The sequence below is a fragment of the Aethalodelphis obliquidens genome, unplaced genomic scaffold (assembly GCF_003676395.1).
Source record: "Aethalodelphis obliquidens isolate GAN/ISIS:26980383/991018 unplaced genomic scaffold, ASM367639v1 scaffold7, whole genome shotgun sequence".
Lineage (NCBI taxonomy): Eukaryota > Metazoa > Chordata > Mammalia > Artiodactyla > Delphinidae > Aethalodelphis > Aethalodelphis obliquidens.
This window is the reverse complement of record NW_020837951.1, coordinates 50,914,520-50,941,075: the sequence shown is the minus strand read 5'-3', so window position 1 is coordinate 50,941,075 and position 26,556 is coordinate 50,914,520. Positions and strand designations below refer to the sequence as shown.

The following is a 26,556-nucleotide window of genomic DNA, read 5'->3' as shown; positions in this document are numbered from 1 at the left end:
TAAGCACCCTAGGTGATTCTGCTGCAGGCATCTGGGACTGTGTTTGGAAAAGACATCTCGCTAGCAATACCTTTCTCAAACGAGGGGTGGGAACTTGGTGAAACTCTAAGGGATTTGCATCCTGGATGTGCTTCTGTGGCATGGTCTTCACTTCTTTTTAACTCTGTTGCACACTACTTCCCATTTCCTCCCCAATGTATGTTTATTTTTGTTTCCTTTGACCCTCTTGTCCTCTATGTCTTATTGTTCAGTATTGTTCTCTTTTACTTGGGCTTGAACTTACATAGATAAACTAGAGCTCAGGTGAAAATCCTACCATCTCTCTCAAAAAAAATTATCCACTTTAACAGTGTCACAGAGCAAAGAACCCAGTCAATATAAAGCTAATTCTATCACTAAGTCTCAGTCCACTCTATCCTCTGGATTGTTTGCATGTGCATTTTTATGTAGTTAGTGTCTGTGCTTTCACACCTTTTTCATTTCACCTCATTTCGCAATGCATCTCAATTTATCAACATTGACAAAATGCTTATTCTAGTGGCTTTATGGCAAAATCCTTTCACTTCTAGTATAAAATAGGTATTACTATTATTCTCTTTATTTTTAAATTAAAGACTATGCTATACCTTTTGCTTTTCTGCTAGAGAACAGATAGAAGTTGCAGGTAAACAGTTTTACAAGTCTCATTTTTTCCCCCCAACAAATATTAGTTGGCGCTTGTACGATGTCAAGCCATGTTCTGGGGCTAGAGATAAGATAATGAAGAAGATAGACCTCAATCCTAGAAATCCAATAGGCAAAAGAGAAAAACAATTACAAATTGTGGTAAGTGCTAGGAAGGAAATAAAGAGGGTGTTTAAAAGGAGAGGAATAGAATGGAAGATATATTATGGTAGAAGGTGGTCAGAAAAGGACTCTCAGAAGTGGTGACACTAAAGCTGAAACCTAAAGAGAAGAACTACCGAAGTGTGTATGTATGTGGGGGGCATGAAAGGTACGGACAGGGGAAAGAATCTTAAGAAAGCTCTGAGGTTGAAAAGGTCTCAGCATCTTCAAAGGACCAAACTGGAAACAATGTGGCTGAATGAGGGGGGGAATAGGGTCTAAGATAAAGTTAGAGATGAATGGAAACAGAATCATCCAGGGGCTTTTTAGGCCGTGAGAAAAATGTGTGCTTTATTTCCAGTACACTGGAAATCACTGAAAGGTTTTAAAGAGGGGAGTGTCATTATCTGCTTAATTTTGAGTTGCCCTGTGCAGATTGGATGGGCTGAGGGCACAAATGAATGCAGGTGGGCAAAGAGGAAGCAAATGCAGACATGATGGCAGCTTGACTAGGCGGGGCGCAGTGAAGATTGGTGAGAAGCGGCAGGTGGAAGTAGATTTTCAAGGTGGAATCAGCAAGATTTGGTGGAAGATGGATGAAAGGGTGAGGGAGAGTTAAAACTGAAGGAATGATCCCAGGTTTTCTGCAGGAGCAATTCAGTAGATAAGATGTCAGTTCCTACCATGGGAAACCTCACTGCCTGTCTGCTTTTCGTGCCCTACTGAGCACAGATATAAACATGCAAGAATCTCACCAGAAGCTCAAAGAAGAACCAGGAGTACTTGAAGACTGTTTCTTTCACCATTCCAGTGCTGACCACCATCTGCAGGGCAAGCTCCTCGTGGAAATGCTGGACACACAAACACAAAAACATTACACTTACATAATGATGGTCTGTACTAGGTGCTTTATTCGCCAACCCCACTTTTCTTTTTTCCCAACTGTAATAGCTTGTTAGTATGTGTCCTAGATGTCTTAGACCACAGTGGATGTCAATGCTGACACAATCTGAGACTGGAAGACCTTTTCAGTAGGTAGGAGAAGGCTGTGTGGACCCCAAATCCCCAGAGCCACACAAACACAGGCAGGAGTTTCGAGGGAGGAAGGGGGCACAGCAGGAGTGTATTTTTAATCCTTTCTTGAAAAGAAAAGGCAGTAGAGCATTCTGAGTCACTGGAAACCTGGGCACATGGGGCTTCTAAACCTTACTGGACAGCTGGGTTTGAAGGACTGGCCTCGGCAGGGGAGTGAAGCTAATACATTCTATGGGGGAAGCATTCCTGGGTAGCAGTCGGAACTGAGACTCTGTTCTTTTCCTTCCAGGTCCCACCGTAAACCCTCTGTGTGACCACGTGTAAGCTGTTCCTCCCCTTACCCTCAATGTTCTCATCTATAAACTCAGTTGGTAGCAGTGGTTCTCAAACTTGGATGTGCGTCAGAATCCCTTGGAGAGCTTGTTAAGGAACAGATTGCTGAGCCCACCTCCAGAGTTTCAGATTCAGTAGGTCTGGGGTGGGGCCTGAGAATCTGCAGCTCTAACAAGTTCCCGGGTGATGCTGTCACTGCTGGTCCAGGAACCTCAATCAAAGAACCACTGTCTAGATGGTATTTCAACTCCCTTCTAGATGGAACAAGTTTTGTTTTTATAATCCTGCTATGGCTTCGTGGGGAACGAGGTTTGGGTTTATCAGTAGATTGTCTGCATTAAAAGGCATAGGGGTAGCAGCTTGAACTCATCCAACTTCTATACTTCTTTGTCCCAGGGTCAGTTGCTCCACTTTATGTCTACACTGCCTGTCAAGTCATCTGACTGCAGATGTAGCAGACAGTGATCTTTTTACACCTTTTGCATCCTTCCCATTCCCTGCTTTACCTGGGGAACAAGTTTAAGACTAAAGGTAGGGCAACCAACTCATCTCAGTTTGCCTGAGACTGTTGTGGACAAAAAACAATGTCGCCTGTCATCTCAGTAAACAATGTTGCCTGCTTATTCCAGTGAACAACAAATGTTTCCAGACCATCAAGCCATCAGCCACTGAGACCCAGACGGTGCACCCTGAGGGGAATTCAGGATGAACAAAAACAGGATACTTGGCCCTAGTTAAGATGCATATCTAAGGAATAATTTCAATGAGCTCAGACTCTCGCATCTTCCCATACACAGAAAAAACACTAAAATCATTAACTTGAGATGTCTGTTTTTCATGAACATCTTTTGATGTTCAACTACATGGTTTTTTTTCCAGCAAAAATCCCTATATATCCTAGCTCTTCCCTTACCTCTTTGGAACAGTCCCTCAGATATCTGAGAGACTGTATCCTGGGCTATAGTCCTCGGTAATGTCCCCGAATAAAACATAAGTCTCAACGTTTAGGATGTGTGTTCTTTTCAGTCAACACTGTCCTGGTCTTAAAATGGAAAGTCCTACATCCCAAGGACCCCCTAAGTCCCTGAGAAACTGGGATAGCTGGTCACCCTAACTGACGGCAGAAATGATGTCTGGGCATTTTCTGTGGATTCCATTCATTTTACAACCATAAAATCTAGAATAAATACAGATGAACTCATTTTTTATTCCTCAGTGGGTAAGAAAGCTGAAACTACTTGAACAACCTAATATCACATCCTAGAGTACTGGCGTATGTGGAAATAAAGTTTTAAAGTCAACACCCAAAGCAAAAATTTATTAGAACAAAGCTTACCCTTGACAAACCTTTAAATTACCCACAGTGTACAGTAGGCATGCAACACAATTTACTGATTCTTATGTACAGTAAAATTGGAGAGTTACTCAGCTAAACTAAAAGGAGACAAACGGAAAAATCTCTGTGCAGATGGCTGGGTATTCAAACTATTTACATCCCCTGACGGTTAATGGGGATGAATGGAGAATGCTGAAGTGTTTCAGCTTGTCATTGGTCCCACTTCATTCTGTCAGGCGAGTCAAACCTTTATAATCTCAATACACGTGAACACAGTTGTGTGCTGCTGCGAGACATGAGGGAAGCTCTCCCACCTGGGAGAGGTGCAGGGCTGCGTGTTAATCTAGCAGATGGTCTAAGCTTGCCCTGATGTAACTCAGCTACACCAGGATCTTCCCATTGTAGGGAAGACATGCTCCACAAGCTTCAAAGGTAACCTCTGGAAAATAGGTCAGTTTGACTGTCAGAATCTTAAGGCAAGAGGAGATTAGAGGAGGATAAGCCGCTTCTTAAAGTAATTTATGTTGCTTACCGGGCAACATTATTACAAGAACACCTTGCTCCCGAGGGTACAGAAAATAGCCAAGCAGCTAAACCCAGTTTGCTGAGCTATTAAGGAAACACACTGGTTAAACCTCCCTCTGAAATGATTCTCTTCTGGTCACTGAAATGACCAGAAACAAAATCAAAACAAGGCAAATGTGCCCAGAAGAAATCAGGCCCTGCCTGAAGCAAGCCAGGCTGTAAGCAAATCATGGTTTTTAAGAAGGAAAATGGTACTGGTAACCAGTCCCTGCGAAGCCCAAAGCTAAGATTTAAAGTAGGTGAAATATTTATTTTCAGCACCTCATGACATCTTCTTTTACTCCTCCTGTTAGAATTAACTCCTGGTACCTCCTTCCAGACAAATGGAGCCCGTATTGCTGTCAAGTCTGCAGGCGCTGGACCCTACCAGGGCCTCCTCATGCCTGATCTTTCCCTCAGCCAGTCCAAAGTGAGCTGTGCTGAAGCTCATTCCCTCCATGCCTCACATCTTTCCCAGCGGTGTTAGCTGTTGCAAAGAGCTTCCTGTGTTATCCTTCCAATCAGCATATTTACATTTTAATAGGGGTCTTGAAAGACACTCAAGACCTTAAGTAGCTACTAAAATTGTGAGACTCTTGGGTGCCTGGCGGAGGAGAAAACTTGGGGCAGACAGTTTCTTTATCCTCCACCCCTTGGACCACACATGACGTGACAACTGGAGAATCCTCTTAATATGAAGAGTTCTTTCTGATGAGCAGTTTAACAGCTTGTCAAGTCTCTGAACTCAGAGGTAAGGCTGATTGGAAAGAATTACAAGGCTTTTCATGTCTGATATCGTATTGAAATAAATGATACCTAATTATTGCCATTCACTTTTTGAGGATGAATTGTCCCCAGCTCTCCTTTTACCAAAAAAGAAGCTAATACAGCAGTTCTCAGGTTCTCAAAGTGTGGTTCCTGGATTGGCATCAGCTGGGAACTTATCAGAAATACAAATCCTTGGGCCCTGCTTCGGATCTATTGAATCAGAAACTCTAGGGGTAGGGCCAGCAGTCAGTTTTAACAAGCCACCCAGGTACTTCTGATGCATGGTAGGTTGGAGAACCACTTAGTAGGTAATTAGGTGGTCAAAAAATGGGGCACCTGGGACAGGGCTGCAAAAGTGTGTGTGTGTGTGTGTGTGTGTGCGTGCGCGCGTGTGTGTGCGTGTGTGCGTGCGTGCGTGTGTGTGTGTGTTAGGAGGGCAGGAACGAGACAGGAGAGTCTCGTTCTATTTGGCATCTATTTTCAATCACAGTGAGAGTCCGGGCAAATTATTCTCACACTGCCTGTTCAGTACCTTTTTGCTGACTGGCCTTGGGGTTGTTGTTGAACTTGGAGCATCATTATTGCCAGAGCAATAGTAAGACATCCGGATGCAGCTACGATCAGTCATCTGAAATACACAAACCATGACTCAACAGTCAACCAACAGTGGTCCCCAGAAAGATGAGCCAACGGCCTGGAAATCCCAAGCTTAGAATTCATTGTTAACATATTTCTTTTTCTTTCTTTTTTTTTTTTTTTCTGGTTACAAAGGTAAAACAACTGCCAAAAATAAACATAAAACAAAGCAAAGAAGGTAAAGTTACACCGAATTCTACTTGCTCCTGAGATATTCACTGTTAGTTGGCGTGTAGCCACCTATAGTTAAATCCTAGTTAAGAACCACCGGGTGCTGAACAGTCCCTTCAACTTTCTAAGTCTGACTTAATTGGAAGAGCAGGAAAAAAAAATGTGTGGGAACAGTGCCTCTCTGTGGGTTAGCACGGTACTTTACCCAGTCTCCTAAACACTCTAATAAATTGTCAAAAAACCACTTCTGAAAGGAAGATCATGCTTGATACTTCTAGTTAGACAAAATTTTTCCCCTCACTACAGAATAATTTAAAAATTCCTAACCTAGTCCACAGAGAAAATTTAATATTTTCACTTTCATTAAAGGAAACCGTAATAATCAAGTCTGTGTGTAACAGCTGCTGACCACTTCGCCCCTTGGCGATCCGCAAAGCTCCTGCTTAAAGAGGACTTAGATGCAAAATTGAACCAGGCTGTGCTGGCAAGTGCTTAACAACCAGCTCTCGGAGGGGAGGGGCTGATTGGTAGAACCTGCCAATTTCTGTGCTTGTGAATGCTTCCATCATAGCTGATTTCAAGTTAACATGACGTTACCGAATATGGTGTTGCAAAGAGATGTGCAGTAGCAAACCACTGTACAGTAGGCATAAATAACCTCAAGAACATAGATAACAGTAAAATGTAGTAAAATAATTAAGAAGGGATGAGGCTTGGCTACTCCCTTGAAAAGGGAATAATTTTAGATTTATGGACAAGTTGCAAAGGTGGTTCTTGGATACGCTTCACCAAGTTCCTCTTAATGTTAATATCTTACATAAATATGGTACATTTTTCAAAACTAAGAAATTAACATTGGCACATTAACTATTAACTAAACCACAGACTTTATTTGAATGTCACCAATTTTTCCACTAATGTCCTGTTCTGCTCCAGAATTTAGATTACCTTTGTTTTCCATATAACTTATTTGTTAGTTTATATAATTTAATTTTTAATAATGTCTGCGTTTAACAACTGGTTCAAAAAGTTCCTGAAAATTTAACAGTCAGCTCTCAGAAACTGGTATGAACCAGCTCCAGCACATCCCTGGGTTGATTCTGTAAGTCAAAAAGGATAGAATATCAACAATTTCATATGATACAACCTATAGATCATCAGAATCTCTAGGAGTGGATCTATAGATGATTCTTACATTCATCCAGGGTTCAGAACTTCTACAGAGATGAGGAAAATAAGGCTCAGGGCAGGAATTGACTTGTCCATGACCACAGGCCTGGGTGGTATCAGATCGAGACCCAACCCTGGTCTCCAGATTTCCTGTCTCACAACGTACTGTCTCAAGTAGGTGGTTTATGTTAGGGGAATGATGTCAAAACCTAGAGTATGATTTATCTTCATTAGAGGAAATGACATTATTCCAAAAGCTTAGCCACCCTGAGGCCACAGATAACTGGAAAGAAAATTCAGATTAAGAATTCACGGTAGCTTTGTACATATATGAAAACCCACTGAATTATACACTTCAAAAGGGTGAATTTTATGGTATGTGAATTATATCACAATTTTTACAAATTTCAAACGAGAGACGTTTTACAAAATACCTGACCAGCATGCCTCAAAACTGTCAAAGTCCTCAAGAACAAGGAAAGTCTAAGAAATTGTCACAACCCAGAGGAGCTAAGGAAACGTCACTACAAAATCTAATGTGGTATCCTGGGTGGGATCCTAGAACAGAAAACAGACATTAGGAAAAAATTGAGGAAATCTGAATAAAATATAAACTTTAGTGAATAATAATAATATATCAATATTGGTTCATTAATTGTGACAAATGTGCCATTCTAATGTAGAATGTTAGTAACAGGGAAACTATGCATTGAGTACACAAGAATTTTCTGTCATATATTGACAATAATTCTATAAATCTAAAACTTTTATAAAATAAAAAGTTTATGAGAAAACATAAAGAATTCATGGAGGGAAACCATCTAGGGTAAGTCACCAACCCTCCCAGGATCTCGGTTTTTGTTTATAAATTTGGCTTTGATCTTTGGGATTCTTACATGGGATAATCAATCCATCTATGGATGTTAATGAATCTAAAAGGCAGGTTATTAAAAAATAAAACAAAAAACAGTCTTTCTAGGCATCAAAAACAGTTAAAGCCAAATTTTTTTCCTGGAAGATAAAATTCATGGTATTCATCAACTCCACGGAGCTAAACCAGCTATGCCCGAGAAACTTCCCACCAGAGTTCACTAACTCCGCGCACACCTTCAAATGCCAGTCTTGCCTGGCATCAGAATGATCTCAGTCACTTCAAAAGAAAAGAATATTAATAACTTGAAAGCTGAGCATTTGACCAAGCCAGTGGGCAGCAGCAGTGGTTGATTTCGTGTTGTCTCTCCAAGTGTTAGTTAAAAATAAAAAAGCCCATGTCTCTTTCCAGGGTTTGACATCTTCCTTACCTTTGAAGACATGATGTTCTTAACCTCCTCGTCTGCTGCAGAGTGTGTCCCCACGAGGTCTGGGTTACTGCTGCTCATCACTCGGGCCTGCATCAGCTTTGAACTCACAGCGGCAGCAGACGTGCGTCCGTATGTGTGGTAGCGAGGGTCTGGGAAGGAAGTGGGGCTGCCTGCACCCCACCAGGTATAGACATGTCAACAGAAAGCGGATTAGAGTCACTTATTGGACTTGAGAAGGAACTGAGGAGGGATGGGGTAGACAGTAGAGTGGAAACCCACTAGATTAGGTCTTGGAATTAGGGTCTTATTAGCAAATGCCTAGGAGAGGCCAGGGAGGCAATGTTTTGGTGGAAAGATAGGGTGTGAGGCAGTAGGGAGGGGTGAGGACTGTGGTAAACTGGAAACACATGCCTCATCCAAAGACAGGGGCTGCTCCTCATCTCCAGCTTCTTCTTGCCATGGGGAAACAGCCCACGAAGTTCTGATTTCTGAAGACAAGCTCGAAATGTGGATATTTTTTATTTCTTAGTATTTAAATGATGACGGCTTTATAAGTCTTGCATTTCTGAGATTTGAGAATCCAAGGAATCATCTGAATCTTATGAGAATAAGTATACACTGTATAGCAATGTTTCTCACCTTTGAGTATTTACATGTGTTCAAAGGTGATTATGTGAGTCTATGAATATTATGAGTATTTTTAAAAAACATTTAAAATTACAGGTTTACTTGAAATGAGGCTGCATGGAGTAATAAGTATGCCCAAGTTCCTTTGTCAGAGCCTGGAATTTTGTTAACTTATTGATGCTATTTTTTTTTTTTTTTGCAGTACGCGGGCCTCTCCCGTTGCGGAGCACAGGCTCTGGACACGCAGGCTCAGCGGCCATGGCTCACGGGCCCAGCCGCTCCGCGGCATGTGGGATCTTCCCGGACTGGGGCACGAACCCGTGTCCCCTGCATCGGCAGGCGGACTCTCAACCACTGCGCCACCAGGGAAGCCCGATGCTACTTTTTATATCATGCTGACCAGACGTTCTGGTTGATTATTATAAAAAGACTGGAGAAATGAATTATTATTTCAGAAGTTTAGTTTGGGGGAAATGAGAAAAGGGATTTATTTTTTCATAATGAAAAGTTTAGGGGCTACTGCTTACCACAGCTATCAAATATATATTATTTTCCTTATCATTATGATCCTAGAATCCTAGGCATCTGTTGTCACTTCTCCAGCTTTCAAAAGAAGGGATTTGCAACTGAATCAATTTTGTTTCTTTTTATGGCTGAGTAATATTCCACTGTATATATGTGCCACATCTTCTTTATCCATTCATCTGTTGATGGACACTTAGGTTGCTTCCATGTCCTGGCTATTGTAAATAGAGCTGCAGTGAACATTGTGGTACATGACTCTTTTTGAATTATGGTTTTCTCAGGGTATATGCCCAGTAGTGGGATTGCTAGGTTGTATGGTAGTTCTATTTGTAGTTTAAGGAACCTCCATACTGTTCTCCATAGTGGCTATATCAATTTACATCCCCACCAACAGTGCAAGAGGGTTCCCTTTTCTCCACACCCTCTCCAGCATTTACTGTTTGTAGATTTTTTGATGATGGCCATTCTGACCAGTGTGAGATGATATCTCATTATAGTTTTGATTTGCATTTCTCTAATGATTAATGATGTTGAGCATTCTTTCATGTGTTTGTTGGCAGTCTGTACATCTTCTTTGGAGAAATGTCTATTTAGGTCTTCTGCCCATTTTTGGATTGGGTTGTTTTTTTGTTATTGAGCTGCATGAGCTGCTTGTAAATTTTGTAGTGAGGTGGATAGACCTAGAGTCTGTCATACAGAGTGAAGTAAGTCAGAAGGAGAAAAACAAATACCGTATGCTAACACATACATATGGAATCTAAGGGGAAAAAAATGTCATGAAGAACCTAGGGGTAAGACGGGAATAAAGACACCGACCTACTAGAGCATGGACTTGAGGATATGGGGAGGGGGAATGGTAAGCTGTGACAAAGTGAGAGAGTGGCATGGACATATATACACTACCAAACGTAAAATAGATAGCTAGTGGGAAGCAGCCACAGAGCACAGGGAGATCAGCTCGGTGCTTTGTGACCACCTAGAGGGGTGGGAGGGAGGGAGACGCAAGAGGGAAGAGATATGGGAACATATGTATATGTATAACTGATTCATTTTGTTATAAAGCAGAAACTAATACACCATTGTAAAGCAATTATACTCCAATAAAGATGTTAAAAAAAAAAAAAGTACCGACTGGGTGAAGATCAGTGAGGGATTATCAAATAGGCAGAAAAAACAAGTGTTTAGAATATAAAAATAGGGAGGAAGGCAGATAGAAAGCAAGAGAGAAAAATCTAGACATGAACTTTTTTTTTTTTTGCGGTACGCGGGCCTCTCACTGCTGTGGCCTCTCCCATTGCGGAGCACAGGCTCCGGACGCGCAGGCGCAGCGGCCATGGCTCACGGGCCCAGCCGCTCCGCGGCATGTGGGATCCTCCCAGACCGGGGCACGAAGCCGCGTCCCCTGCATCGGCAGGGAAGCCGCGTCCCCTGCGCCACCAGGGAAGCCCGAGACATGAACTTTTAATTTCACCATTCATGTAAGTTTTGTTTATTCTGAAAGATAAAAATTTAACTTTCGGGCTTTTAATTTTATTGTGAATTCTGTGGGGCGGGGGTGAGGGTGCGCTGCCCGCCAGGCTCCCATACTCCGGTGGCGGGGTGGGGGTGGGACAGGGGGACGTTACCTGACTTGGGTACGTCCCTCTGCGGCTCGGGCAGGCGGAAGACGTAGTGCACATAGGAGGCCAGCAGGCAGTTCCTCCCATGCTGGTCCTTGCCCAGGCCCTTGCTGTTGTGCAGACTGTTGGCGGTGACCACCACAGACTCGAAGGCAAACTGGGAGAAGTTGGCTGAGGAACCAAGAGAAAAATGGGCGGCCCCGCAGTGAGTCCTTAATGAGCCTGAGGTGGAACATTCTTTGGGGCAGTGACAAGGAGTCCTGACCGCTGACCGGCTGAACCAGGCTGAACCCCCTGGGGCAGGGTGAGTGGTTTTAGTAAGCTCCAGCATGCCAGCTCTGCTTACTGCAAAGGACTTCACATTTCCTCCTTCTGCCAGCACTGTGGTTTTTCAGGACGAAGATGCGAGCCTGTCCAGACCTCCTCCCCTCTCTAAACCACGCTGTGAAGTGGTGCTACTCAGTGGGGTCTGTCCTGACATCATCAGTATCACCTAGGATCTTATTAGAAATGCAGAATCTCAGGCCCCGCCCAGGACCGACTGAGTCAGCATCTGCATTTTAACAAGATGCCCAGGTCATTCTTACGCACACTATGGTTTGAGATGGGCTGTTGAACAATATGGATTCTTGGTGTACAGATTAATCTAAAAACGTATGTGTATCATGTCAGTCCCTGGACCTGTACAAACAGTGCTTCACTGTGTACACTCTTGCTGAGGAGCTCCAAACCCTCCACAGTCTGGCTCCACCCTACTTATCCCACCTGGTACCCTCTTCTGCTCAAATTCAACTTCCTTAAAATAAGGCAATCTTTATACTGTCCCCATCGCACGTCTGCTTCTCACTTCTGCAGTTTTGCTCGTGCTGCTGTCCTCACCTAGAAAGCCCTCCTTGCTCCCACCCACAAAATCATACTAACCTTTCAATGCTAAGCACCATCCCACCTCCTCAATGAAGCCTCTGACACCACTCAGTACAGGGCTTAAGTGACACCAGATCACAAGGTTCCTGGGCTGTTTGCAGTGGGAAATTCTGTCTCTCTGATAGGCTGGAAACAAAGTGCATTTCTCATACTTTCTTCTCCCCACCATGCCTTCCATGGTGCCTGACACAGATAAGTTCTGAATAGATGCTTGGAGACCAAGTGCCTCCACCTATGCTGCCTGTCCCAACACCCTGGAGTCCCACATATTGGCTCAAAATGTGTGAATGAACATTCTGTCTAGTGAACAAGTCTACACTGCATAGCTGGGGCCTACAAAGCAGTGCACCACACATGTGGAGGGCGTAGAAGGAAATCCAGGGAGGGTACAGATGGCCACTCCACAGGCATCTAGCTGGAGAGGCAACAGCTACATGTGTGAAAAGGTAGCCGACAATGTAGGACGCCTTATCTGTGGAGCCACAGCAGAGGCATCCCAGGATACACTGCAAACTGAGGGATTCAGAGGTCACGCTCTTCCCTAGCTCTGAAAGCTCCCCCATGTGTCCTAGGCTACAAGTTCATTTCTCCCTCCCCACCAACTTACTCATATTCCACGGCCCAACAGTGTTATCTCCTCCTTTTCTGACACTCCCAGGAAAGTGGGTTTTGACACTTTTTTCTGAACTACTTTTTTTCTGATCCAGACACTCTGGTCCTCTGCTTTTTGCCAGTCTCTGTCCCCATTTTGGCTTCTTTCCCTCTAACCCCACTTCAAAGCCATCTCAGTTGCAGTCTTCTTTCTGGGGGCCTTCCTCACCCTCCCGGATGGATGTCTTCGTCATCACCCCGACAGTATTCAGCTGTGTCCATTTGAGGACTTGTGTCCTGTGCTGCTGATCTTTGCTATATTTTATCGTAAGTCCTCTGAGGTTCAATATGCTCTTGATTCTTATGGCAAAACCTACAACTCTAAGCACAGTACTGGCAGCATGGATGGTACCCAAAGATATCTGCTGGGCTGGAGAGCACAGACTAATACAAGCCCAGCTGAAAACAGTGTCAAACAAAGATGCCCTATAGCAGCCAGTCTACCCCTGCAGGAGATGGAAGAACCACTGGACCCAGGCCCTACATGACATTATTTCCAAAGGAAGTCTTACACATTGTATTTAGTGTTCATTTGTTAAAAGTAAGCATTTAAGATGGGCGTTTGCTGCATGCTGAGGGGAGGGGAGAATGGGGTGACTGTTCAGGAGTGTGGGGTTTCATTTGAGGCTGATGAAAATGGTCTGGAATTAGAAAGTAGTGACAGTTGCATTACCTCGTGAATATACTAAACACCACTGAATTGTACACTTTAGTGAATTTTATGGTATATGCATTTTATCTCAGTAAGAAAGGGATCACATTGAATTTCAATTTAGACAGTTCCTTTCCTTCCACTTAACATGGGTTGTCTTATTTCTTTAAAACATTGGATTCCCTTGTTGGTCAAGTCAACAAAAAATATCTTCGAGGTAAAAGAAAACCATCAATTACTAGGAATGAAATTTAAAGGATTGGCTTCAGTCATTCAACACATTAATGTAAAAAAAACCCGATAATTTTAAGCATCCTATATTAATGTTTCTTTTTTTAAAACATCCAGGGAATCTCCAAAAAAAAAAAAATAGCAGTGGACTTGGTTTCCCTTGGACTCACATCCTCAACAGAAAGATCACATTGGCCCTGCTCCCGGAACTTCTGGAAAATCGTGTTTCATAAAACAAGGCACTGCCTGCCTCCTCCCAGGCCCGCAGGCCTCCTACCTGTCTGGCCAGCGATGACCATGGGCTGCACGAACAGCTGGAAGAGCTTGTCCAGCACCAGGTGCAGGAAGAGCACAAGGGGCTCCAGGCGGGAGGAGTTGAGGCAAATGATGCTGAGCTTCAGCTCATGCTCCAGAGCCGCTTCACTGATCTTCTGGTCCAGCACGCGGATGGGGAAGGTCACCTGGCTTTCCAGGGAATGGCAGAGGGTGAAGAACTTCTCCAGGTGGTTGTCCTGGGAAGGCAGATGGCAGGCCTCATGGGTCTCATCCCCTCAACGCTCACCAGTGGATTCATAAACACAATCAGATAGCTCCTTCTAGGCAAAACCTCTTACCCAGTGTTTCAGAGCAGAAGTTCTAAGACACGGGTGTTTCAGACCAGGTTATGAACTTCTTTGTAGAGTGTTGTGCACAAAATAGAACCTCTCAATAATTATTAGCTGAAGAAAAATTAATTTGGACTCTGACATGTTCTGTAAGCAGAGGCAGGGATACCAGGCAAACACACTGCCGAGACAGGGGTCTAAGCAGATGCAAAACTCAAGACAGTGGCAGGAAAAGGAGAGAAAGTAGAACAACAACAACAACAAATCTGGAAGAGAAATGGCAGAATTACAGAGGGAAATGAGACAGCAACAGCAGGAAAATGTTTAAATGAAGTCTCCCCACGAAACTTCTCAACCAACAGTGCAGGTGCCAAGCTGCTTCAACATTTTTATAAGGTCTTTCTATGAAAACAACAAATAAAACCTAACAGGCTTGCAATTTCCCTCATAGAACTAAAAGGGTTTTTTGGTGTTGTTTTATCCAGGCACAAAGATCTTCACTGATCTTTTATTGAACTGTCCTTAGAAGTTTCTCTGCTGCACCCCATCTTCATTATTAGCCTGCTGTTCTGATTTAAACTTGACCTGGATACTCCTTACCTGGGTGTGAACAGAAGAAACAGCTTGCACTTCAATATTGAATACTCCCTTATGTCCTTCAGCCCATTTAATGGGAGGATTCTGCAAAGGGACTTTCTGTGTTAAAAGAAAACAAATTAGCAATTCAATTCCCTTTTCTCAGTACTAACAAGCAGAGTAAAGCAACTTGACAGTAGATGTCAGGGTTATACAAATACAAATCTCCCTGGAAAACTAATATAACTGGCCTTAGAGTTAGGAGCCCTGGCTTCAAGTTCAGTTTTACACCAAATTAATTATTTTCACTTTGAGAGGTCAGTGAAACTTTCTGGGCCTTCATTTTCTCATGCTGAAAGAAGGGGTTTGAATCGAGTTATCTATCTAATTTAAGCTTCCATCCAGCACTGGTAATCCTTGATTCTAGGAATTAAAATAAAGTCATATCCTAATGATTTCCCCATTAATCAGGAATGTCAGGACAAAGTGCAGAATATCTTTAGAAGACATGAAATTTTAATGCTTTTGAGAGACTACAGTTTTGTTCCCTTTTAACAAAATGTTTCCAAGTAGCAGTCCTTCTAGGCTCCTGCTTTAATTACTCAAAATGACTTTTATAATATTTATATATCAATAGCCCTGTAGTCCTCAGAGACCACTTCTTGCTTTAAAATCTCAAGGGAATTGTCATCCTACAGTGTTGAGTAAGGAGGGCCTTGGCAGACTTGGCCATGTGAGCGTGGGTTTTGTGTCTCTTGCATTTTAATGGAAGGAAACATACTGTACTTGCAAGGGTAGGATGTGTGCATGGGGTGGGGACCTTTGGAACTATCTCAGACAGAGTTACAAACTGGGGCCCAAAGCTGGATCCAGCCCACAGACAGGTGCTGTTTGGCCCAGTGTTAGAAACTGTCGAATTAGTTGCCAAACATTTGAATGTCAGAAAATTTCACATGAAAGCCTGCTTTTCTATCGTCTTTTGAGAATCTGAAGATATGAAGACGTTGGTCTTGCATCCCAGCATGGCACCAATGTGCAGAGCAGAGGAGTAGCTATGACCTTGGGTGGGAAGACAGTCTCCAGTGTGAACAAATTCCACCAGGACCTTGCACTCATTATTAATGAGTCTGACCTGTGGGGTCACTGGAGTTTGCAGTAATCTAAAGCAACACTGACCACTAAAAATATAATGTGAGCCATCTATGTCATTTAAAATTTTCTAGTAGCCACATTAAAATTTTTTTAATGTGATCATGATTTTAATACTATGTTTCATTGAACCCAATATAGCCTAAAGATTATCGTTTCAACATGTAATCAAAATAGAAAACTATGAATAAGGTATTTTATATATTTTTTTCCTGCTACTAAGTCTTTGAAACCCAGTTTGTGTTTTAGACTTACAGCACATCTCAGTTTGGACTAGCCACATTTTAAATAGCCTCACGTGGCTAGTGGCAACGCTATTGGACAGGGTAGCCCTAAGGCATATTAGGAGAAGCTGAGGGCATATTGATAAAGATAACTTAGGGCAAGTAGGAAAAAGGAACTAATATTTACTTAAGCATCGAGTTTGTTGCTTGATATGTATTATCTCATTCAATGTTCACAGCTACCTTGCAGGCAGGTCTGGGCTAGGTTTCCTCTTTGAGACTCAGAGAGGGTAAGCAATTCACCCATGTTCACACAGCTAGGGCATGGCAGAATCTGGATTTTGGATCAAGATGTGTTTGTCTCCAAAGCCAGGTGTGTTTACTGGGTGTTCTAGGAAATTAGAATGTGCAGCCTGATGTTGAAAAGGTGGTTTTGAGGGCTTCAGCAAGGGGCTGTGTGTCCAAATCATAAAAAGTAACGGGGAGTATCTGTGAACACACTCACAAAACCACTTAGGTGGTTTTGAGGAGAATAGTTTTGATCTCAATTCAGGCATATGCATGTGGCCCAGGGCAAAGGAAGCTTCTCTCTCCAGGGGAAAATAAAAAAAGGAAATAGAAAACGGAATAGCCTGGGGAGTGGGGGTGGGTAGTCAGAGTAGGAAAGAAAGTTGACTATAAAATTTGGAACAAAATTCAAATTCCTGGGAAATTCAACTTGAAATATGCAAGGAAAACAAAAGAGATGAAGGGGGACCTATAGATTAAGAGCCTTAAAAGACATGTCAAGCAATAGCAACGTATAGAGCTTATTTGGATCCTCATACGCAACAAACAACTGTAAAAAAAAAATGACATTAATGAGATCATTGGAAATTTGATCACTGGATATATGACGGTATTAAGGAACTATTATTAATTTTTAAGGTATGACAATGGTATGGTTAAAAAAGGAGCCCTTATCCTTTAAGATAAAATACTGAACTATTTATAAATGAAATGATATGATGTCTGGTATTTGCTTCAAAATAAATCTTATTGATGTAAACCTACACCAACCAGACTGAGAAGCATGAGCGCTGGTGCTGGTGCAATCAGAACGGAGGGTTCACTGGGCTCCCTTTAAACTAGTGGATTGCAGCAGAATGTATGGGCAAAAAGGCGGGACAGGGAACGGGAGGAGAGAAAGAATATTGACATTGGCCTCTTTAGAGGAATAAAAGCCCCAATATCCACCTGGGGACTGTGACAATTGATCCAGAGGAGAAACCAGTGGAATCTGGCATGGGAACCTTTTGTAAGGATGGGAGCTGAGAGCAGTTGTTATCACAGGTGAGCTCTATTTGCCTTTTTTTTTTTTTTTTTTTGCGGTACGCGGGCGTCTCACTGTCGTGGCCTCTCCCGTTGCGGAGCACAGGCTCTGGACGCGCAGGCTCAGCGGCCATGGCTCAGGGGCCCAGCCGCTCCGCGGCACGTGGGATCTTCCCGGACCGGGGCACGAACTCGTGTCCCCTGCATCGGCAGGCAGACTCTCAACCACTGTGCCACCAGGGAAGCCCTGCCTTCCTTTTTAAAATACCTCATTCTGTAAACCCCTTTGTTATAGATAATACAAGGTAATGCTGCCTGGGTATGGGTTGTATTTACCCAACATTCTGAATTGGTGACAATCTAAATTAATGAGGTCTTAAAACCAGTTATTTCTCCCATCCTATCAGAACAACGTGCTCTCAGAAAACACCCTGTGCTGACAGATGACTGCTCCCCAAAACACGCTGAGCATCCTTAGTCATGTATAAAGGAATGGGAAGTGGCTCTGGAAAGGTGGTCCAAGACCATGGCTGGACAGGAACCAGGTGATGGCCAGCTTGCTGGTTACCTCTGCAGAATGCATAGAGTAGTTGGGTGGCAGCTTCTCCAAGGCAACTGGGAGACAGTAGGAGCCAGTTTGAAGACGTTCGTTTAAGAGAATTGGCAGCCACTGAAATAGATGATGTAAAGAATAAAATGGGATTTATTACAGCATATAATTCTGGCAATTTATCTAGCTCACAATAATCAAATGCAACTAAATGATGATTAGATATTGACCAGAGCTCTTTTGGGCAGTAATTTCTGTCAAGTTCTTAGATTTTAAATTCCCTGAGAGCTCCTGAGATGGTAATATCAATGATTCACTGCTTTCGGAGCCAAAGCAGTAGCATTTTTCTTTATAGCCAATGTGTGTGTATATCTGGAAAACATCAATGCTTATTTTACCTTTTATATATTTTAAAGAAATAACTTTTTCCCCTTGGGGAAAAAAGAGCTATTTTTATATGTGAAGCATATATATAAAATTTGGAAATAATGGACATTGTAATGAGAGTATTCTTTCACTATCTCTCACCCACTGCCTTTCATTCCTGAAATAGTCATTTCCTAAGTCAAGTCATCTCTGCTCTTTGCTGCAATCTGGTTTGGCACATTTTGCTACTTCTGACAGGAAAAAAGCAAGTGAATAGAATTTAGCTGTTTATCTCTGCAGGAACCTTGGAGGCCCCAACAACTGCAGAGTGAATCTGCAAGTTGAAAACAACTCACTGAATATCCCAGGAGAGTTTCTACGGAGTTTCCTTGCTTCTGCTGACAGCTGATATGGTAGAAGGTGAACAGGAGGTGGTGATTTACTGTGAGCTTAGCAGGGAGCTTAATTTTCACTTCTTCATAGAAGTCAGGAGACCTGTTTCAAAAGCACATTAGACACAAATAACTTTTAGCAAGAATGATGGCTTCTCTGACTATAAATTGTAACACCACGGACCCTTTGCCCCTCAGAATTCGCCTGCTTGCTGTTTTACTTTTCATTTTACATCAGTCTCCTCCCAAGCTTAAAGTCCTGAGACCAAGCTTATGTCACTGGATACACTTCACTTATATAAGGCTGCTCACAAACAAAAAGCTTTGCCCGAAAAAAAAAATCCCTGCACACAATGGAAAAATCCAACAACTTAATTTGGACAGAGGATGAGGTTTGGAGTCCTGCTGTGACCTCCTTTTCTATCTCTACCCCAAGAACAGGGACTGGTGCACAGCCGGCACTCATCAAAGGATTTGGGGGAAACAAATGAAGGATGCAGGAAGGAAAGGGAATCTGATTTTACTGAATTATGATGTCCCAGGCGGTTTACTAAGGGCTTCACATACATTACTCATTTAATCCTCATTCCCGTCCAAGAGGGTGGGTTCAGAGAAGTATTCAATACTTAAATGGGCCAAGGTTATCAGGCCGGAATCAAACCCAAGTTTGTCTGACCCTATACAGATGTCCTACCTGGAAATGTGAATAACAGTTTAGACATTATTCTCTGACTCAATTTACCCACATAAAAATGACTGTTTCATTTCTCCTTTGGTCAACTTAAATCTTCTTAAAGTAGGTAGTGGTGCAGGTACGGATAGAAGACAAGGAGACAGACCAAGGAGGGCTGGATTTTGTTTCTGGCCCCTCCAGTACCTCAAAGCAAGGCAAGAAATTTATTTCTTTATGGAACACCATAAGACCTCTCTATATCACACTAGAGTAGAAGGCTCCAGAAAACTCAAAACAATATTAGGTTCTTGAAGATATGTTCTTCTCCCAATCACAGTTAATGGCAAAATTTGTGGTTCTCCAACATAGAATCAGGGAACTGGCATGGATTTCCTCTGTCCCTTAGTCCCTGAATTATAAATACTGGTAGAAGGAATCACCTAGGGGATTCAGAAAAGCCAGGAGATAATAAATCAATCTTGGCATATGTTTAGAACTCTGAAATATACTTACTTGTTGTGGTATGTCACAGCCGTGTAAACTTCCTGCAGAAATTCAGGCCCATTGGATCTTCCAAAGATGACCTGTTCACCAGTATAGAAAGGGCCAAATTAACTGTGATATTTGGTTAAATCAAATCAATGACCATCAGCCCAGTAGGAGGTTCTGGTCTCATAGAGCTGCATTTTGTAAATTAATAAGCGGCCCAACTGATGCAGAAGAACTGGCTATGAAGGGTAAACGGAGACCGCAGTGGCTACCTCAGTGACCAAGGGCCACAGGCTTGTGAGACTAGAAAACCAGTGCTCTCTAGATCTGCCTCTTCCCCAGAGGGCTATACTACAGGGCAACGTTACAGAGTTGTGCCCTCTGTGAGAGACCCCTGGTCGAGGCTCTTTTGCTGGGTCACTTGGGTCATCAGGACCATCACTGGCCACACGTTTATGGTGTTTAGAAGAAGACACCTCTTTGGGCCTGGGTCAGCCCTAAAGGCACATGACTTCACACGTGGACTCACCTCTGGGTAAATTAAAAAAGAGCCCTTCCTACTAGATGCACTAACGCCCATGCCAGGTCCCAGGGCTTGGTGAGTGGTGAACAGGCTGGAGTCTGGCCCCCACTCATCCCTGGCTGGGGACCTTGGCTACCACAGCTGTACCTGGCAGCCCTGATGGATTTGCCAGGGGTGAGAGTGGGGAGAACCAGGGGAGTCTTCCTCTAGGATTTCTTTCCCACAACCATTGCAAAAGGATGCCTTGCATTGGGAAGGTAGGTGGGACATTAAAAAGATGTTTTTTTTTAAAAAAGAGGATATCTGAAGAATGGAAGCACCGGAAAAAAGTGACTTCAGTAGAAAGGTATATTAACTGAATTCTACACCTTAAATAAAATAGTAATAGCTAACCACCATCTCGTTTGTTGGCAGATGGTTAAAAAAATACAAATTCTGGCATCTTGGGTTCCTTAGGGAACACTCCATTATGTATTTATTATTTGATTTACATTTTACCTCAGGATGAAGATCCATTCCTAGAAGGCGTTGAGATGGTGTATGTTTATTATGACTAGGCAGTACTTTCTATTATATTTATCTTTAGATGTGGACTGGGGCTTAGGCATATGTGTACTGCAGTGCACATCTGAAAGTACAGCAAGCATGGCTGACACCTTGGGCCTGTCTTTCTACTTCTTATGCTGTTAGGGTGGCAAGGAAAGAATTCATGATATTTTTCAGTCTTCTAAAATGATCTGCATTTCTAAATTTCCCAGCTTACTGTGGCATAAGTTGGGAAAGAGACTTTCAATTTAGGCTGACCCTGCTTCCCCATCAGCATCCTGGGAGCAATACTGGACCAGCCACAAAGGCCCCTGCACGTGATCAGTGGTACTGGCCTGAATCAACACACACACTCGACGCTGATCAGCCCTTGATTTTGTCTGTGTGAACCAGCAAGGGAAGTTCAGCCCACCCTGGTTCGAGGCAAATGTTTATCTCCCTCATTACCGGCATAGCATTGCTGGCATCCTCTCCACACATAAACTGGATCTTGATTGTGATGTTCCGGGCAGATGCTAGTTTGTTAGCAAAGTTCAGCCTCTGTGGGTAGACATAGAGAAGGTTTCTGGAAAACAAAAGATGAGGAGCCAATCAGTAAGGTCTAGAGTTTCTTTTAACCAAGTTCTTCAGGGAATGCTAAAGCCTGCACTCATGAGATGACAGTTCTGAAGGAGTTTTTCCTTTCAGAAGCGAATTACTTTTGGAGAGTGAGTTACTGTTGATTCTTCCTCTTCAGCTGCAGTGATCTGATAATAACCAACATTGTTCTCTGTTTTGCTACACAGACAGAGGTGCCTGCTGCAGCTGAGAAAGTCTCGGAATGTCTTGGAATGTGCAAATCTGCCTAGCGGTAACTATATGTCTGATACAAAGATAAGAAGGCAAAATGTTCTGTTCATTTTAAACAAAACTCATGGCCACAGACAGTGGCCTAATTTCAGTTCTCCTCTTTCTCCTTTCTAATGTTATGTAGTAGTTCAATTTTTTGTTTTTTTTAATCTTAGTTTGGCCACGCTGTGCGGCATGCAGGATCTTAGTTCCCCGACCAGGGATTGAACCTGCGCCCCCTGCAGTGGGAGCGCAGAGTCTTAACCAGTGGACCACCACGGAAGTCCCAGTAGTTTCCATTTTTTATTGGCATGACTTTCTGTATTGGTTTAACTTTCTTTTTTCAGCTGCCTTGGGTCTTAGTTGTGGCATGCGGGATCTTCTGTTGTGATGTGCCAGCTCTTTGTCGCGGTGCACGGGCTTCTCTCTAGTTGTGGCGTGCAGATTTTCTATCTCTAGTTGAGGCGCACGGGCTCAGTAGTTGTGTCACGCGGGCTGTGTCCCACGTCATGTGGGATCTTCGTTCCCCGACCGGGGATCGAACCTGCGTCCCCTGCATTGGAAGGCAGATTCTTTACCACTGGACCACCAGGGAAGTCCCTAACTTTCTTTTCTTACATAAGATGACAGTTCAAACTTCCAAGCCCAATTAGCTACGTAACATAATACAAAACTATGAATAATATATCCATCCATTCAAAAACTATAGGACAAGTACCAGGCTGACTATAATTTTGTATATTTTTTCTTTCTGTTTGCATTATTACTACTATAATCCACTAAAAGGTAAGCTCCATGAAGGCAGGGATTTTTATCTGATGTTTTTGATTCACTGATATATCTTCAGCAGCTAGAACAGTGCCTGGGACATAGTAGGTGCTAAAAAAAACATACTTGTTGAATAAAAGAATGAATGTATATACTTTGAATCATATTCCTGACTTAAAGAAACAATAGTGATACTAATATTTATAAGGTACTTATCCTAAGTTGGGCAATGTTTCAAATACTTCATATTTATTAGTTTAATTCTCATAATTATTCTATAGGTAGATACTATTTTGATGGCATCATCCCCACATCACAAATGAGGGAAAAAATGACATACAGTTAGTGAATGGCAATCAAGAATTAAAGTCAGGCACTCTGGTTCCAGAGCCATGCTCTTAACCTTATCTAAGTTACATCCCCTCAGATAAGACTGCCATTAAACAAAAGAATAAGAATGGCCTTTTCAGACTATGTTATTCATGACATCTCTCAGAGGCAAGCTTGCCTTAATTCTCTGGATCTTATTAACAGTTGAGTGTCAACAGTACACCAAAGGCTGACTCAACTGTGTCACGTTCTCTGGGAAAATGTCTTGTCTTCCTCACCCTTGGTCCACTATTCTAACTCCTAGGTAACACATTCTCCCCAAAGGCTTCAAGAGGACAAAACAGCCTTTGTGTGACCTAGACACCAGGAGAGCAGTGACCAAGAAGGAGGGCCAGGTGACCAGATTTTCCCTCTGTGAATATAGGCTCTCATAATACTTTACAAGGATTTGCATATTAATTGATACCAGGGTTTCAGCCTCAGCACTATTGACATTTTGGACTGGACAGTTCTTTGTTGAGGGGCCGTCCTGTGCACTGTAGGCTGTTCAGCAGCATCCCTGGCCTCTACCCACTAGATGTTAGTAGTATCTCCCCCCTACTCAGCTGTGACAACTAAAAATACCTCCAGATATTGCCAGATGTCCCCAGGTGGGGCAAAGTCACCCCCATCTGAGAACCACTGAGCTATACATGTGAATTTTGCATTATGGATCTATACAACTACACTCGGCAAATTTCCTGTCTTTAATAGATGTAGTCAGTGCCACCTACTGGGTCCATACTCATATGTAAGGTTTGTTCCATTGGAAAAGGGTAAAAAAGTCAATACTCAAGTACGAGGGAGGAGAAGGAAAATTGTAAAGTCTGATTTATGAAGTCTGGGGCAGTCAGGAACTGAAAAACCAAAAGAGAAAGACTAGGCTGACCAACTCTAACCTCTGCATTGTCATAACCAGAATGATCCTCCATCCTGTGTGTGTGCATGTGTGTGTGTGCGTGCATGTACGCAAATGGTCTTTCTGGACCAGTATTTGCATAAATCCGTGAATTTACCCCATGGATCTTCCTTGCTACAACAATATCAAGAGTGACAACACTAATAACCACAACCCTGGACAAGTCCCAATGAATGGCCTAGTGGACCTGCATCTGATGGTCATGCAGATGAGAAACTGAGGCCCTGAGAGGTGAAGTAACAGTTCACTCCGTGAATTAGCCACCAGCTGGGCACAGCATCCAGTTCAGTGCTGTTCTGACTCTACAACATGGATGTCTCAGTGCCGCTTTCCAAATCTTTCTCTGTCACACTGAGGGACCCCAGTCTCAAGGCAGGCAGATAGAGTTGAACCTCTGATGCTGTCAGGAGAGGCCATGGACGTAGTAACAATGGCAGAAGGCAGTTCACGGTTGGGATGCGGGGATCTGTGTGGGGTATACTCCCCTCTCTGCATGAGAGAGGCTGCATGCAAAGAGGGGAGTGTAATGGCTGCATGATCTTCCATATTATGAGGGTACCATAATGTACACAGTCTCCAAGAATAAGCACTAAGATTTTTTCCTTTTTTGTCAGTTACGAAGCTGGGATGAACACTTTCTCTATCTTGCCCCTCTGCAATGCAGTATACTTCTGGGAGAATCCCTTTTAGTTCTGTATAGTTCAGTTTCTTCATCTTTGAGTTAATTGAAAAGACACCAGTCAACCTTTCTTTATGCTGTGCTTGAAGAAATAATGAGCTACAGTTTGTAAAAATGCTTTGAAGTAGCCAGATGAAAGGGTCTGTGTAGATCACAATGGTAGCAGCCCTGCCAGAATGGATAAGCAAGTCAGCTGTCACCACACTCCTCTCCTACATCCCACCCAACACATGGGCACCACCGACTTATCCCACACACACCCCCAACACCGGTCAACAATTTTGCACACGGCTTCCAAAGGCTTTGCTGACCCCCTATCTTCGAACATCATCACCACGGGCATACAGTGTTCTGCCCATACTGAATGCACTTTCCACACAGTACAGAGCAGGAAGGAAACATCAAAGAATTTAGTCCAACATCCCTTTTTGCAGGCCACAAGCCGGCTCCCAGAGACATTAAATGACTTTGCTTAAGAATTTTTTTAAGAAGATGCATTTCCCAAGGATCATCATAGTTCTTACTGGCAAGAATGCCAAGTGATATGTTTTGTTAAATCTGTATGATTTTTAAGAAATGAATATAAGAAAATAATAGTGTTTTCTCTTGGAAGGGAAGATCTACCTGCAGGATCAGTGATACACACAGGCTCAACCAGATAAGAGTAATGATCAACAAACTGAGAAACAGCCTCATACGTTTTATAGATGGTAAATTAAGTGTCATATTAGCTAGAAAAATCCTAAGAATTATATTATCTAATGATTTTTGAGAAGCTCACCCGTAATTGAAATAGGAATCCCTTGTTAAAGCAAAGTTATTTTGAAAGTTTCTCCAGTAACTACAGGTCCAGTGTAAGTGCAGTTCATTTAGTATAATCTCACCTTTCCCCAAATACAGGCAAAAATGCTTCTCTTCAGTCATATGCATCACAACATTGAACAGGACATTTGGTATTCATCAACAATTTTCTTTCCAAAGCCACTTCAGATGGCTTCTCTTGATTAAAAATTATTTTAGAAATTTTAAATTCTTTCCACTGATTCAGCAACAGCCCCTCAACTTATTTTTAAACTGCTGGGATTGAGCAGCTCCAGGAAGTTAGAGGTTAACTTGTAGAATTTGGTCATTATTAGATCCAATTGTTGACCAAGCTCTCTCTGCTCTTTACTGTCTTGGGACTATCCTCTCCTTCTTTTGCTGAAAACAGGTTAACTCAAGGGACCTTGAAATCTTTCAAAGCCACAATGCCAAAAACATCAGTTTGGCTTCTCCTCAGTTTAGTCTATTCTTTATCCACTGCAAGGAAACAAAGAGAAAAGCTGCCCTACAAAACAGAAAGACAACCTACAGAATGGAAGAAAATCTTTGCAAACAATACAACTGGCAAGGGAATTATCTCCAAAATATACAAACAGCTCATACAACTCAACATCAAAAACAACAAACAACCCAATCAAAAAATGGGCAGAAGATCTAAATAGACACTTCTCCAAAGAAGACATACAGCTGGCCAACAGGCCTATGAAAAGATGCTCCAAGTCGCTAATTATTAGGGAAATGCAAATCAAAACTACAATGAGGTATCACCTCACCCCGGTCAGAATGGCCATCATCAAAAATTGACAAATAACAAATGCTGGAAGGGGTGTGGAGAAAAAGGAACCCTCCTATACTGTTGGTAGGAATGTAAATTGGTATAGCCACTGTAGAGAACACCATGGAAATTCTTTAAAAATCTAAAAAGAGAGCTATCATATGATCCTGCAATCCCACTCCTGGGCAAGTATCTGGAGAAAACCATACTTCAAAAAGATACATGCGGTCTTCCCTGGTGGCGCAGTGGTTGACAGTCCGCCTGCCGATGCAGGGGACGTGGGTTCGTGCCCTGGTCCGGGAGGATCCCACATGCCGGAGTGGCTGGGCCCGTGAACCATGGCCACTGAGCCTGTGCGTCCGGAGCCTGTGCTCCGCAACGGGAGAGGCCACAACAGTGAGAGGCCCCTGTACCGCAAAAAAAAAAAAAAAAAGATACATGCACCCCAATGTTCAATGCAGCACTATTTACAATAGCCAAGACATGGAAGCAACCTAAATGTCCATCGACAGATGAATGGATAAAAATGTGGGGTATATATATTATATATATATATTTATTTATATATATGTATGTATGGAATGGAATACTACTCAGCCATAAAAAAGAATGAATTAATGTGAT

General features: G+C 42.7%; 1 protein-coding gene across 2 annotated transcripts in view; it reads right to left on the bottom strand.

Annotated features, from left to right (window-relative positions):
* The window catches only part of DOCK8 (dedicator of cytokinesis 8), a 221,983-nt gene that overhangs the window by 68,214 nt on the left and 127,213 nt on the right, over positions 1 to 26,556 (bottom strand). For both annotated transcript variants that reach the window (XM_027105744.1, XM_027105745.1), the window contains 10 exons: positions 21,220 to 21,337; positions 19,728 to 19,798; positions 18,506 to 18,644; positions 17,802 to 17,903; positions 14,574 to 14,669; positions 13,646 to 13,880; positions 10,917 to 11,081; positions 8,140 to 8,309; positions 5,394 to 5,489; positions 1,581 to 1,676 (listed from right to left, as the gene is read on the bottom strand). In XM_027105744.1, coding sequence (XP_026961545.1) covers positions 1,581 to 1,676; positions 5,394 to 5,489; positions 8,140 to 8,309; positions 10,917 to 11,081; positions 13,646 to 13,880; positions 14,574 to 14,669; positions 17,802 to 17,903; positions 18,506 to 18,644; positions 19,728 to 19,798; positions 21,220 to 21,337 — 1,288 coding nt within the window. The remainder of the gene's footprint in view (positions 1 to 1,580; positions 1,677 to 5,393; positions 5,490 to 8,139; positions 8,310 to 10,916; positions 11,082 to 13,645; positions 13,881 to 14,573; positions 14,670 to 17,801; positions 17,904 to 18,505; positions 18,645 to 19,727; positions 19,799 to 21,219; positions 21,338 to 26,556) is intronic.